This window comes from Xiphophorus couchianus, chromosome 7, assembly GCF_001444195.1.
Source record: "Xiphophorus couchianus chromosome 7, X_couchianus-1.0, whole genome shotgun sequence".
In the NCBI taxonomy this organism is placed as follows: Eukaryota; Metazoa; Chordata; class Actinopteri; order Cyprinodontiformes; family Poeciliidae; genus Xiphophorus; species Xiphophorus couchianus.
The window spans coordinates 7,144,309-7,158,750 of record NC_040234.1 but is presented as its reverse complement, the minus strand read 5'-3'; the positions used below and the strand labels follow the sequence as shown (position 1 = coordinate 7,158,750).

The 14,442-nt window shown below is 40.3% G+C and overlaps 1 protein-coding gene across 32 annotated transcripts in view; it reads left to right on the top strand.

The window, feature by feature from the left end:
- Positions 1 to 14,442, top strand: part of neb (nebulin) — a 75,159-nt gene that overhangs the window by 40,567 nt on the left and 20,150 nt on the right. For 29 of the 32 annotated variants that reach the window (XM_028023081.1, XM_028023083.1, XM_028023111.1 and 26 more), the window contains 32 exons: positions 50 to 163; positions 286 to 483; positions 602 to 706; positions 804 to 908; positions 1,804 to 1,911; positions 1,997 to 2,104; positions 2,198 to 2,305; positions 2,393 to 2,497; positions 2,597 to 2,701; positions 2,791 to 2,889; positions 2,998 to 3,102; positions 3,434 to 3,538; positions 3,611 to 3,715; positions 3,825 to 3,929; positions 4,026 to 4,130; positions 4,219 to 4,323; positions 4,410 to 4,514; positions 4,611 to 4,715; positions 6,118 to 6,222; positions 7,756 to 7,857; positions 7,952 to 8,059; positions 9,053 to 9,157; positions 9,249 to 9,353; positions 9,447 to 9,551; positions 9,671 to 9,775; positions 9,896 to 10,006; positions 10,112 to 10,222; positions 10,311 to 10,412; positions 11,470 to 11,574; positions 12,012 to 12,101; positions 13,535 to 13,648; positions 13,910 to 14,014. In XM_028023081.1, the coding sequence (XP_027878882.1) occupies positions 50 to 163; positions 286 to 483; positions 602 to 706; positions 804 to 908; positions 1,804 to 1,911; positions 1,997 to 2,104; positions 2,198 to 2,305; positions 2,393 to 2,497; positions 2,597 to 2,701; positions 2,791 to 2,889; positions 2,998 to 3,102; positions 3,434 to 3,538; positions 3,611 to 3,715; positions 3,825 to 3,929; positions 4,026 to 4,130; positions 4,219 to 4,323; positions 4,410 to 4,514; positions 4,611 to 4,715; positions 6,118 to 6,222; positions 7,756 to 7,857; positions 7,952 to 8,059; positions 9,053 to 9,157; positions 9,249 to 9,353; positions 9,447 to 9,551; positions 9,671 to 9,775; positions 9,896 to 10,006; positions 10,112 to 10,222; positions 10,311 to 10,412; positions 11,470 to 11,574; positions 12,012 to 12,101; positions 13,535 to 13,648; positions 13,910 to 14,014 (3,468 nt within the window). Of the gene's footprint in view, positions 1 to 49; positions 164 to 285; positions 484 to 601; positions 707 to 803; positions 909 to 1,803; positions 1,912 to 1,996; positions 2,105 to 2,197; positions 2,306 to 2,392; positions 2,498 to 2,596; positions 2,702 to 2,790; positions 2,890 to 2,997; positions 3,103 to 3,433; positions 3,539 to 3,610; positions 3,716 to 3,824; positions 3,930 to 4,025; positions 4,131 to 4,218; positions 4,324 to 4,409; positions 4,515 to 4,610; positions 4,716 to 5,536; positions 5,639 to 6,117; positions 6,223 to 7,755; positions 7,858 to 7,951; positions 8,060 to 9,052; positions 9,158 to 9,248; positions 9,354 to 9,446; positions 9,552 to 9,670; positions 9,776 to 9,895; positions 10,007 to 10,111; positions 10,223 to 10,310; positions 10,413 to 11,469; positions 11,575 to 12,011; positions 12,102 to 13,534; positions 13,649 to 13,909; positions 14,015 to 14,442 lie in introns of all 32 variants that reach the window. The other 3 variants (XM_028023082.1, XM_028023084.1, XM_028023085.1) reach the window with 3 other exon arrangements.

Sequence of the window (14,442 nt, the reverse complement as noted above, 5' to 3'; positions counted from 1 at the left end):
TTCTTTAAAACTACTTTGTGGGACTATATGGATCTTCTTTCTTCTTTAGGTCAAGTACAAGCAGGATTATGAAAAATTCAAGTCCCTTTACAGTCTGCCAAAGTCACTCGAAGACGATCCTGCTACTGCTCGGTGCGTCAAGGCCGGAAAGTTGGTCCTAGATGTAAGTTGTTTTTTAATTTTGAATTACCAAAAGTTAAATTATCTATGCCAAGAATGACTCACGGTCATGACAAGCTCGAAATATTACTAGTAACACAAGCGTCTGTCGCTTGTACCGTTCAGCGTCTGTACAAGGAGAACTACGAGAAGAGTAAGGCCAAGAACCATATCCCACCGGACATGCTGGAGATCCTGTCCGCCCGCAACACCCAGTCCACCGTCAGCGGTATCCACTACCGCAAGTACCTGCACCAGTGGATGTGCATGCCTGACATGCAGATGTATGTCCAAGCACGCAAAGTCAACGAGCAACTCAGTGACGTGAGTAACCATCATACAGCCAGAGAACGACAAATATCTGGATCACTAGCATCTCTGCGTAGAAAGAGGTGAAGAGGAGATTAATGCAAAGTGCTAAATAGAAATGATCCCTGCCCAGATCTTCTACAAGGACGACCTGAACTGGCTGAAGGGTATGGGGTGTTATGCCTGGGATACACCAGAGATCCTCCGTGTGAAGCATGCTGGTGTCCTGCAGAGCGAGGTAAATGGCTTTTAATGTATTCATCTTTTATTTAATCTCACATCGTGGCTCATTGCTTGTCTTTTACGTTCATTTGTTTTTTTGTTTTTCATTCCAGACCAAGTACAGAGCCAAAGGCATTGAGGCGTTCAAGGAGTACAGCGTGGTGACGGACACTCCGGTGTATGAAACAGCCAAGCAGAATGCTCAGAACCTCAGTGATGTAATAATCATTGTATTATTATTATTATTATTATTATTATTATTATTATTATTATGTTATGAAGTTATTAATTTTGTTGATTCACTTTCTAAATTAATGTTTTCTGCCCAGGGTTTCCACTATGTGTAATTAATCGTGACACATCGCCATGGCAAAATAAAAGCCGCCAAGCTTTTTCTTTTTTTTAATATACGGTATATGTTAAAACAATATAAGATATATGAATACATGCAGCTCTGGAAAAATTGAAGAGTCCATTGAAAACCTCCTGGTTCTTCCACCAAATATTGTTTTTTGATCTCTTCCTGAGTCCAAACATTAGTGTTGTTGTTCCTAAAGGAATGTGGGCGTTTGTGCATCTTTTTCATGACTCTGCCCATTTCTCATTTTCTGCAAATAATTACTAAATATTTGCTTGACATTCAGGAGACATGTTGTCAGTAGTTCATAGAATAAAAGAACAATGTTCATTTTACTCAAACACGTACCTGTGAAAAGTAAAATCAGAGGACCTGATAAATTTTAAGTGCTCTCTTGATTTTTGCCAGAGCTCTACATGGAGCCCATATTTGCGCACTCACACTAACAAGAGTCAGAGTATGAAACGCATTTAAATATGAAGTGTTACAATTTACTTTATTTTGAAAAGACAACACTGCTAACTCCTGCCTTATGTTAACATATGCAGCATTTGCATGACAGTAACATGGTGAATTTATATAATTTGGCCATCTTGCGTAATGTTTCGGATACGTTTCGAAGTTCTCACACCCACCCTGTTCAGCACCACGACTTAAAAAACAAAATCCTGCAGGAAACCTTCATCGTACACCACGCCCGATTTAATCATGAACACAATCATCAGTCAAATCTGTTTTCCCTTTCTTTCGTCCAGCTTCACTACCGTTACGATTACAACGCCAACGTCAAGGGCAAGCACACCTCCCCTGCTGTTACCATGGAAACAGAAAGAGTCCGCCTGGCCAATCACGTCCAGAGTGACGTAAGTTAATATTCAACATATTTTTCTTGCATTAGCATGTATCGTGAAATAATTTCTCCGAAATCCGTTTGGCGTCTTCTGCTAGAACTGGTACAAAGAGGCCAACAAGAGCTTCATGCCCACTGGTTACTCTCTGCCCAGCGACACGCCGCTCATCAAGCAGGCCAAGATGAACAGCGTTGTCACCAGCAACGTGAGTGTTTAAACTCTTGACAACAATAAAGGAACGTGTCTTAAGGTGTTGCGATTTAACCTAAATTATACACGTTGTTTCTCATCTGTTCAGGCGAAATACAGGGCGGCCTTTGAGATGGTGAAGGCTAAAGCTTACACTCTTCATCCGGAAGGTGTCAACTTTGTCACCTCGAGAAAGGCTCACAAGATCGTCAACGACGTAAGTGAAGAAGCGTGCGAAGAGGCCCGTCACCCTTTGCGATAAATTTCACTCAACGAAACGATTCCCGTCTGTTCTCGTCCTCAGCGTCTGTATCGTGAGGCTTACCACAAGCAGAAGGACAAGATCCACACAACCTACGACACCCCTGACCTCAAGCAATTCAAGATGAACCAACAACACCTCAGCGACGTACGCCACCACCATCGACGTTGTTCACTTTTCTGGTTTGCCCGAGTTGAGAGGACTTGCCTTTTTATGCGCCTGTTTTTTTTTTTTGCTCCCCACTAGCTGTGCTACAAGGAGAAATACTACAACAGCCGAGGCCAGCTGATCTCCATGCCTATCACGCCCCAACTCATGCACTGTCGTCACGTCAATGAGATCACCAGTGAGGTATTATACAAAAAAAACAGAGATAATTGTCCCCCACTTCTTCGCAAAGTATGTTCTACAACCAAGTTTGCTGAACTTTGCTGCTTTAGCTGAGGTACAAAGAGGATCTGATGTGGCTGAGAGGCGTCGGCTGCTTCCTGTACAACACCCCGGAGATGGTCCACGTCCGTAACATCAACAAATTGAGGGTGCGTTGGGAGAAATGCTCCTATCTTGTTTCCAATGTTTATTTTCGGTTTGTTTTCTTCTTCTTTCCAGTGGCGCTTCTCTCACATGACCTGTTTTTCCTTTTACAGACGAGCTACCAAGTGGATGCTAAGAAGAACCTGTCAAACTACACCGTGGTCCTAGATACGCCAGAGTACAACCGCGTGACTGAGCTGAAGACTCACTTCAGTGATGTGAGCTGTTTTCTCCCGTTTTTGGAAAAGTATTTTCTTTTTACATTATTATTTTGCTTAATTTTATGTAATTGACCAACACAAACACAGGGCAACTATTTGTTGCACCAAAAATGTGACCTTTACACAAGAAAATCATTAGGATCATAATATTCGTACAACGTCCTGTTTTGTTCAGTACGTTTTTATACTCAGTTAAGTCAGATTTGGATCTACTGACAACTGACTATCTTTATTTAATGTGCAATATCCTTTAAAAATTTTCAAAAGTTGCATGTTTTTCATGTACTTTGGAGCAGCAGGGTTAATTTTCTTTTTTGTGTCTTTTCAGCGCATATACAGAGCCAAGAGCAAGAAGGACATGATGAAGGTTTCCTCCATCGCAGATTCTTTGGACATAAAGAGAGTCAAGTGGGCCCAGCAGCTGACTAACAAGGCAAGCTGAAACACGTCTCTGGTCTTTATTTATTATTTTCTCTACTGATTGTTTATTTTTTTGTTTCTACAGTACCAGTACACAAGTCTGGCATCAAAAGAGAGGGCTCATTTCTCTCCAGAAATGAACACTCCAAGTATTCAACACGCAAGGAAAATGAAAGTGGTTTTCAGTGAGGTAAGCGCTCCGGCTTCCTTTAATGTACTTGATAAATAAGGTGACCTGAACCGATTGAAGTTTTCTAAGACGAACATCTAATATGTTGCGTCTTTTGTTCTCCACTCAGAATAAATACAAAGAGCAATATGAAAAGATGAAGCACAGGTACACTGCTATTGCTGACACGCCTATCCTGATCCGGTCCAAGAAAGCCTACCTGCAGTCTAGCAATGTAAGTCTTTGTTAGAAAATGTCATGTTTTCTGATTAAAAACTTAAATAGGTAGTTAAAGAAAATTACCTTTTTCCACATTTTCTTCTTCCTTCAGTTGCGTTACAAGGAAACCTTTGAGCTTTCCAAGGGCCACTATCACACCGACAAGGACGCCCTGGACATCGTGTGCCACCGCAAATTCACCGACGACATCAGCGAGGTCAGCAGTCGAAATGAACTGCTCTAAAATGACCGGTTTTCCATCTGAAGGCGAATGACTCGCGACTCGCTCCGTTTCTGCTCCGCAGGTGAAATACAGAGAGAAGTACATCAGCTCTCTGGGCACGTGGAAGTCCATTCCCGACCGCCCCGAGTTCTTCTTCAGCAAGATAGCCAACGACAACGTCAGCAACGTAAGTACGCAAAGCTGCACCCAACAGGAGGACTAACATGCTGTGCGGTATCTGTGTGAAACTCTTGGTTTTGTTTGTGTTTTTAGGTGAAGTACAAGGAGGACTTGGATTGGCTGAAGGGTATTGGGTGCTACGTTTGGGACACTCCTGAGTTGGTGATGGCTGACAGGAACAAGGCTCTGTACAGTGAGGTGAGGAAAAAATTCATTTCATATATTCAGTGTTTACAACTAGAATAGATTCTGTTTGTTTTCAACCATCCTTTTATGTATTTATGTTTTGTACAGAAACTGTACAAATCCTCATTTGAGAAGAACAGAGGAAACTTCAGATACACATGCGACACGCCGTTCTTCGAGGCTGCAAGGAACGCCTCGGTTCTGATCAACGACGTGAGTCCTTCCCTTCTATTGCCTCAAATGATCTCATCATTATTTGCTCTGAAATGATCAACCGTGTTTATCTGTCTCTTTGCTTCTCTCTTGGACTCTCTACTTGGAGGTAAAATAATGTAATGTTTTTATTTTATTAGATAGTTTTGCTTAGATCACTGATTCTCAACATTGGGGGAGCTAACAGCTCGGGTGGTGGTGAGGCTGGCGGCGCCAGGCTTTAATTTGAAATCATGTTGTTGAACAGGAAGCCTAGGTGAAACTGCACTGGGTTCAAATTCTACTTTTACACAGATAGCTGCCTTATCTCAAGGGTTTTCATGTAATTGGAATCATATAAAATAGTAAATAGTTTGGGAGTGTTGTGGTTGTTTTTTTTTTCAGTGTCAACAGGATAGTGAAATATATATAAATACTACTGTATATGCAATATCAGTAAATATCGGTTAGTAGTCATACTGGTCCATCCGTAGTAAATACACTACATTGTTACAAATGTTATGCATAAATGTTGGAAAATGGTTGCTTGGATACCGATGGGATTAATTGATAACATGCATCCCATCCCAGGACTGTGGGTTTTCTTTTCTTTTTGTTAAAGCAACAAAACAAAAACGAAAATATTTTTCTAGGGAAAAATATTTGGGAACCAACTTCAGCTGTTTTTCAGGTGTAGCGACGCATATTTCACATTTTTGTAAATTTTTACAGCAACATGTTATCTTGTTTTACTTCTGTTCTTTAAAGTTTCCTGACATTCTAGAGACGCCTTCCTCCTCCCCACACATTTGTTTTTAACAACTTTCTGAAATTCTGAGCAGAGAATCTACAGAGCTAATTATGAGAAGACCAGGGATAAGTTCACCATAACCACAGACGATCCTAGATACCAGCTGGCCAGGGAGAACAGGAAGATGAGCCAGGTAACCGTCCCGGATGTGGCGGGCGACCGGGCGGCCTCACCCGCACGCCGCCGGTCCTCCGGGCCGCTCACACACGGTGCATGAGGTCATCGACAGACCTGCCGGTGGGGCTGGTCGCCGCATGGCTGTGATGGGGTCCTCTGTACCAATGTCTCTCTTCCTATTTGTCCCTCACAGGTTCCTGTAATCCATGCCACTCAAACAGCAGCTGCTATCTTGAGTGAGCATGACCTGTCTGCATCTGTTCCGTGAGTGAGACAGTTTGACTTCACAGATTATCTAAATTGTTTATTTTACAAACCTGGCTCTAGTGAAGGTGGTCACTTCTGTCTCTCTCTGTGGGGACAGATGAGTACACTCGAGTGTCTTCCTCGGATCTCCGGAGCGTTCCTCCAGTCCCTCCCAGTGTTGTCTAGTTTGTTCTAAACTGTGGCATGCTCTGTGTGTGTGTATGTTTGTTATTGTGTGTGTGTGGACAGAAAATGTATAAATCCCGAGCAAAGGATCTACTAAAGAGTGGCTGCAATGAGTTTCTCCGCCCTGACATCCTCACAGCCCTTTGCCAATCTGTTATGGGCAGCAAGGTAAACCGTCAGAGACCATCGAACTGTTGTAACAGAGACCTGTCCACAAACACACAGGAACCACGTCCTTCAACTGGATGATGCTAAGTTATTAGACGGTTATGAGATTGGGACATTTTTCATTTCAGTTTTACTTTAGCTTCGCACACTAGCGTTTTATGTAGCCAGAGTGCACTGCGTTGTGACGTTGTAGTTTGGCTTTTTACATTGAGCTATGTTTTTGGATTCAGATGAAGTCTGCTGGTTAAGGGCTACACAAGTTGACAAAAAGATAATATTCTGTTCAGCAATGACCTAAATAAAGTCTGAGAAGGTTAATTAGTTAATCATTTTTGACCCAAGTGTATGTTCTTTTCTAATAAGAACTATATTTTTACATGAAAATTTGATCTATTCATTTGAAAGACAAAATAATGCGATTTGATATTTTTGCCATATCACTTGGTTTTCAAGTTTTGACGTTTTTTTAGAGATTGTTTCTTTCTTCCTGGTGTTTGTGGACATTTTTGTTTCATCCATTTGATCCTCCTAAAAGTGGTTCTAAACCCATGTATTCCTCCTCCTCCATTTCCTAATCCCTCCATCACTTCCCTTTCATCGTCAGTGAAACTTTTAACTTTTTCTAAAACACAATGTCGTTGCACAGTTGAGTCCAAACACAGAATCATAAAATGTGTTAGTCCCCTTCTACACAGCTTCTGCATATTTATTGTTATATTACAATAGGTGCTGATTTTCGGTTCTTTTTCTAAATTTTTTATTGTGTCCATTTTTACTATGTAGCATTTTACCAAAGCAACATTACATTGCATCACCAGAGGTAATCAAACTATACAGAAAAACTGAGCAGCTCCTTTATTAACACTCCTAACTCCATGAGAAATTTCAAAACAAGGGATAACTTATAATTCTGCTGTAGTTTTATGCAAAAATGCATTATTTTGTGGGTAAATTGCAAAGTAATATTAAGTTTAGCTCAGTGAGAAGAGCAGCTGGTTAATGAGAAGGATGTTAGCGCTGCAGACTTTCATCACTAAGTAGTGGTAATTTGTGTTTTAATTGTCATCCTTGTGTCTGTATGTGTCTCACAAAGCATGTTTTTGGTGAATATTATGCATGCTAATACTCCACTTAGTTCTTTTTGATGGAAGTTGATATGATGTTTCTGACTTTTCTTTAATTGGAGTTAGATAACTATCCAAAAAACAGAAAATTGAACAATAGCAATAATCTAACTTGTAATTACTGGAATTTATTATTGTGATAAATTGCTGTTTATTACAATAATAACCTGTAATAAATTGTAAGTTTATTATTGGACTATTTTAATTTAATCTAAAATGTTAAGTGTCTGTTAGGCACATGTTTTTAATTCTCTTTGGCTTTAAAGATATTTCAAATAATTTAGTTCTTTTTGGATAGTTTCTCTTTGCATTCATAAGTTAAAAGCCAAAACAATGCCAGATTTGAATGTTAAACATTTAATACATTGCCTTTTTACGAGCTAAACTAACTTTACTCGTCCGTCCTCAGTGGAAGTACAGGGAGCAGTACGAGCGCGCCAAAGATAAGTTCACATCTGTCCTGGAGACTCCTGAGTATGAGGCTCACAAACGCAGCAAGAAGATCACTGATGTAAGTTTTAGTGGAGTTTCCCTATCATCTACTAGCATTTTTATTTTTATTTTTTGTAATTTCTGTTACTAAAATATTCCTCGTCTCTCCTTAGGTCATCTACAGGATGGAGTACAACAAGACCAAAGCCAAAGGATACACCTTGCCTTATGATACTCCACACCAGCAGCACATGAAGAAGGTCAAAGAGATCACCAGCAACGTAAGTTTCACTCTAGCAACATATTTCTACATATGTTTTCATCTACAAATTTGTAACATGATCCAATTCCTTGTATCTGAAAAAACAAACACAGCACTTATTAGTATATCACAGAACTAAAGCTGTAGTAGCCTGCGTAGGTTTTATTTTAACAGAGCCATAAGGAGGGTCTTAGCACTGTCAGTCATGCATGTGTATGCGCTGCAGCTGTGCTAATGGTGGGAAAACAATTTACTGTTACCGGGAAGCTGTTTATCCTCCATCACTGGTGGCCATGGTAACTATCTTGAGCATTCACGTAGGCTCTATTTGAGCCTATGAGAAAGGAGCTGTAGCATAGCAGAGAGCAAGAGGGAGGGTATGTGGGTGATTGACAGTGCTAAGGCCCGCCCCCTGGCTCTGAATGGCTGCTTCTGACTGAAACAGCCAATAGAATTTTTTTTTCGCAGCTCCTGTTATACTGAACTGAGTGGCAGTATAACATAAAGTTTTAAGAAATATGTTTTTAAAAATTAATAATTTTTTTATAAAGGTTACGTCCTGCAGCTTTAATGTAACAAACTGAAATATTACGGTTAGAATAGGGAATATTTGATTTGTTATTTTATTTCAGCAGAAATACTAATTTTATAGTTTTAGTAGTTTTTATGTGAATGTGCTTACTGTCCAAAATGCTGTGAGAATAATAAAGCCAATATTAGCTGGCTAATTAGTCAGGCTATCTGCTCAGTTAGCCAGCCTCCAGTTGGCTGCTTAACAAACATGCAGCTCTCAACTCCCAATCTACACTGTTAAAACGCCTGTCAGTGTATTACTCTAAGCTTCATACAGCTGAAGGAAGCCATTCACTCCTTTCTTCATGCTTTATGGCATCTCATTTAAAAGATTTCATCTGTAGCAGCGCTGCAGTGAAACATTTGGTGAAACTTAATGACGATTGGCCATGACCAGGCTATTCTTTCTTGTAACTATTTATCCTGATTCCTCTTTCAGCTGAAATACAAAGAGGTGTATGAGAAGAGCAAAGCCCAGATCAACATGGACCCAGAGGCTCATGAGATCCGTGCTGCCAAGGAGGCCTACAAGAACATCAGCAATGTAAGCATCTATAAGAAACTGACCATGCTTGTTGGAAACACAAAACACCCTAGCAACAATTATAAAGTACTTCTTACGTTTCTGTTATTAGCTCGACTACAAGAAGAAGTATGAGGCAACTAAGAACAAGTGGATCTGGACAGCAGACAGACCAGATTTTATCAATGCTGCCAAAAACTCTCTGCAGCAGAGTGACGTGAGTCCATTGTTTGTTTGTTTTTTACATAAGTGTAATTTCTATATCTTTGTGCATTTGTCAGTATTGATCTAAACACAATTTCACTCACAGGTTGAGTACAAGTATGACAAAGAGATGATGAAGGGCTGTGTGATTCCTATAGCAGATGACAAGTACACTCTCCTGTACAAGAAAAATGCTGAAATGGCCAGTGACGTAAGTGGTTCTTGTGACAGTAATCTGTGAAATAACCTGGAAGATTATTTCACTGGAAGATTAACCAATGAACCAGGTCACATCAACAAATCAAACACCTTTTTTTCCACCTTCTTCAGGTGAAGTACAAAGAGAAGTATGAGAAGGGAAAGGGCCACTACATACCTGTTCTGGATACTCCTCAGATCCTCCATGCCAAAGCCGTGCGCACGCTAATATCAGAGGTGAGGGCTTATAAATGAAATGGTGCTCCATTATTTGCGCATCTTTTACCAAACTTTATGTTGGGAGTAAAGTATATCAGCACTAGATGAGAGTCTTGACGCTTCCACATCCATTCTCAGAGCAAATACAAGCAGGAAAGCAAGAAGATCATGCAGTCCGGCTCATTCACCAAGCTGGCTGAGACTCGCGATACCGCCCACAGCAGGGAGGTCAAGAAGCTGGTCAGCGAGGTACAATGTTTTTTTATATTGTACCCAAATCAGCCAAAGGCCCCCAAATCATCTCCTCCTCTTGAACTGCGTCTATGAAACTCTCTTGTTCTCCCAAACGTACAGAAACAATACAAACAGAAGTTCGAGAAGGAGAGAGGCAAGTCGGTGTACAACCACATGATCGTGCCGCCCGACGTTCAGCACGCCATGGACGTGGCGAAGAGTCAGAGCAATGTGAGAGTATTTCTACACGAACGTTTGTCTTTTGAGGTGCTGCTCGGTTTTTACACTGTACTCTCTCTCTCTCCGTATCGTACCATAGGTCGCCTACAAAAAGGACGCCAAAGCCAACCTGCACTACACTACTGTAGTGGACCGTCCTGACATCAGGAAGGCCACCCAGGCTGCTAAGCTCGTCAGTGATGTAAGCATCAAATACACGTAGAAATCATTTTGGAGAAAATGGTGATTCGATTTGAGCGAGTGAAAGTTCAAATGTTGTCCATGGACTTGTTTATATTTTGAATATGTAGAAAAAATACTTTGAGCATCAACCAAAATGTCAAAACTTTTGTTTTACTTATTCAAGAGAGTGGGGTGGAAGTATAAACTTATCAGTGTTCCCACTCCTTATCCACCGTTACATGCATAATCCTGCATTTATCATATGTATAATACATACATATAACAAATAAACACGTACTTAATAGTTAGCAAATCAATATATTATCTATTTAATTTAATTACAGTGGATGAACAATCATTATATCTTCTAATTAATGAAGAAATATTATTTAAAACAATGGTATTTCTTCTAATATAATGTTTCTTCTAAAATATAATGCTAATGTTTTTTGGGGTTTTTTACCCCTCCAGGGGGTCTTTTTTTTTGTGGGCTCTAGTGTTCCTTATATGATAGTAGGCTGACAGGAAACGGGGAAGGAGAGGGGGGAAGACATGCGGCAAATATCGTCGGGTCCGGGAGTCGAACCCGCGACGGCCACGTCGAGGACTCAAGGCCTCCAAATACGGGTCGCGCTAACCACTACACCACCACGGCACGCCCATGCTGATGTATTTTATGCTAGCATTGCAGCTAGAATTAAAAATGCTAGTTTTAATGCTGAAAACTAGCATTAATAACAAAAACACCAACAATAATTGAATAGTAATAATAATATAATATATGCAGCAATATCCATATGTTTTTGGCTAATTTAAATAATTCAAATCACGTTTTTCTTTAAGCACTTTGAGATATTACTGCACAAATTAAAGTATTGTGAAAAACAACAAAGTCGTCTTTTATTAGCTTTTTGTGTTTGTTTTCATGAGGCTGTGACCGCAGAGCCACACTGACCGTGACTTTAACCGTCGCACATCATTCCCTAACGTCAATCTGAAACCAAAACAAGCCCACAGCTGCATCAGTTGGGTTTGTTTCTGGCGCTCTGACTCTCGTTTCCTCCTCCGCCCATCAGATCGGTTACCGTGAAAAGGCGCGCGAGGAGGCCAGTCGTGGAGGTTCCCTGATCCACCGGCCAGACATCGCTTTGGCGACCCATGTGTCCCAGCTGACCAGTCAGGTACAAGAAGAGAAAGAAATCATTTTCTCTTCCTACATCTCAGGATACAGAACCACCTCACCCCTTCTCCTAACATTTCTTTAGGTTGTTTTTTTTTTTTTTTACCTCATTGGTTTAGTTTTCAGACTACCTCGCTGTGGTAGATGTGATGCTATTAGCAGCCCTCCTCTTGGCACAACGACTGAACTAGCAGCTCTTTGATAGTGCTTCCTTTGTCACCTTCGTATTAAAATCCATGTTTTAATCCGTCACTGTGACTTCATAATACATATTCATGTTTAACATGCCTAACTCCATCCTTTAACCTGACTTCATGTGTCTCTCTTCTTTCTCCACTCCTCTTCTCTCTCGCTAGTCGTCCTAATCTCTTTCCTCTCATCTCTGCTCCCATAATGTCTTTGTCTCCTCATTCCACAACCCCTCGCTGGGCTTTGTAGGTGGAGGGCAAGGCCTCCCTCCATGGAGCAGCTTCCTATGATACCCCACTGATGCGACACATTAAGAAAATGAATGCGGTGACTAGTGATGTAAGGAGGCGCATGTCCTAAAACTGAAGGGATGCTGCTATCTGTCTGTCTGTCTCTTAAAGTGAATTGTACTTTTTTTGTTAAGTATTTTTGAGCTACAAGGATCTAAAAACTTTTTTTTTTTTATCCAGTATGTGAAACTATTTTGTGCTTTGATTTGCCTTGCTGTTTGTTTGCACCCTTCAATTATGTGTGCATCCCTTGTTTTCCTCAGTAGGACAAGCTGTGGCTCAATGCTAAGCCTAGAAAATGCAACAGCTGCACTGGCATTCAGACTGTATTTGTTTGGATTTAAAAAAAAATAGTTTCAGATTATTCTTCCTGGTTTTTCTGATGGATCGCAGACTGAAACTGACGCTTTCACTGCTGTATTTTTCTGAAGCGTTTGTTTTGGCTTAGAGAACTTTTCTGGGATTTATTTATGATTTGGACACTAGAGGGCAGCATAGCCTTGCAGACTTCAGCTAAGCTAACAGCTTTGGGGATGCTAATGGTTAATTTCTAAAATGTTTATTGTGTTCACTTGTTATTTATGTTCTTAAAATATTCTTTATACACAGCTAGTTTAGTGGAACACATTAGTGAACTTTTTCTATGCCTATTATTATACATTAATTGAATAAGTGGGTCAAAAAACAAAACTATCACCTCTACTGGCTATTAAATGCATCAGTTTGTTCAGATTAAAAGCATCAGAAATAGATTTTAAAATATATTATTGGTTTTAAAAAAACAACAACAATGCTTTTATGTTCAATAGCTAAGAGAAAAATATCAGCTTGAACTTTTAAGATTATTCTTTTTACATGTTCAGATGTTGACTTTTCCTGTCATTTATCGGTTTTTGGTTGGGGTTACATGTGAAATGTGTACATGGAATAATAAAAAATATATATTTGCATGCACATAAGAACATTTAAAGTACCAGGTACATTTATTGTCATCCCTGATAAAAAAAAAGGTGCATGATTGTTTAAGACAAATTCATCTTCTATTCCAGGATCATAGTCTCAAGCTGAAAAAGATTTCAAAAACGTTTAATTTTATTACATTTATTCCTGTGTTCGTTAAATGTTTTCAGCAAAATTATAGAATTATTTTTCTCACGGTGAGTAAATGTACACAGCTTAAAGGTTGGATCGATGAAGAGTGATATTATGCTGCTGTGAATAAAAAGACAAACGGATGTTTTTCATCATACAGATTCAACCGGGGGTCACAATAAAGGTGGACTGGTACTGTCCACAGATACCAAATGTTACACAGCATGTCCAAGGCAAGGAAACTGCCTGCAAGAAATCTGAGTTACTAATGCTTTCGGTTACACTTGCGTACCGTGTCTTTGTGTCACTTCGAGTCTGTAAATCCACTTGTTTGTCCCGACTCAGAGCTCATGCTGACTTCCAGTATGTGTCGCCCTTCTGCCTTACCAGGTGAGGTACAAGGAGAAGTTTGACAAGGAGATGAAAGGGAAGAAACCTCAATTTGACCTGAAGGAGAGCAAGATGTACAAAACCCTGAAGGATGCCAACGACCTGGCTAGTGAGGTAGGCAATCCCAGAACCAGCTTTATGCCTGTTTCTGTATGTAAACACGTGGAGGTGGCCGTCGAGCGGCTCCTCGAAGTCTGGAAGGTTATCCTTTAAAATTGTCAAGTCTTCAAAAACCAATGAAATCTTGAATAAGCTAAAGTTAATTAAGCCAAGTCCTCCTAAATATGTGTAACAGTACCTCATCTCTGATTTCACATCGGCTGACAAAGATTAGGTGCTCACTGCGTTAAAGCTTCGTCTCTTGACGCCACCCAGGTGAAGTACAAAAGTGACCTGAAGAAGATCCACAAACCTGTGACTGACATGGCCGAGTCTCTGTCCATGCAGCACAGCCTGAGCACCAGCAAGCTCTCAAGTGACGTAAGATACCATCACCACCGCCACTATCATCATCATTATCACCATTTAACCCTTTCCTGCTCCCACCCTGGCTGCCTTCTTCTTGTCCACCCTCAGTAGTCTATTGAAACAGTAACAGAACCTACTACAAGCTTGTTGTAAACCATTCACCATCGCATATAGACTGGAACTCTAGTACCCTTCATCTAAACACCCATCATCTTACAGATCTCATCTGGTAGTGATCCCGACCCTCCTCACCTTTAACCTCTAACGCTTCACTTTTACTCCTGTAGGTCAAATCAAACTTTGATTGTGGATCGCCTAACATAAAACCCAACGTCTATCGATCATTTTATCCTCTAATTTATAACTACATCTTTGCATTAATGATTGAAGTTAGCATTTGCTGCTGTTTATAATATTTACAGTGCCTTGCAAAAGTATTC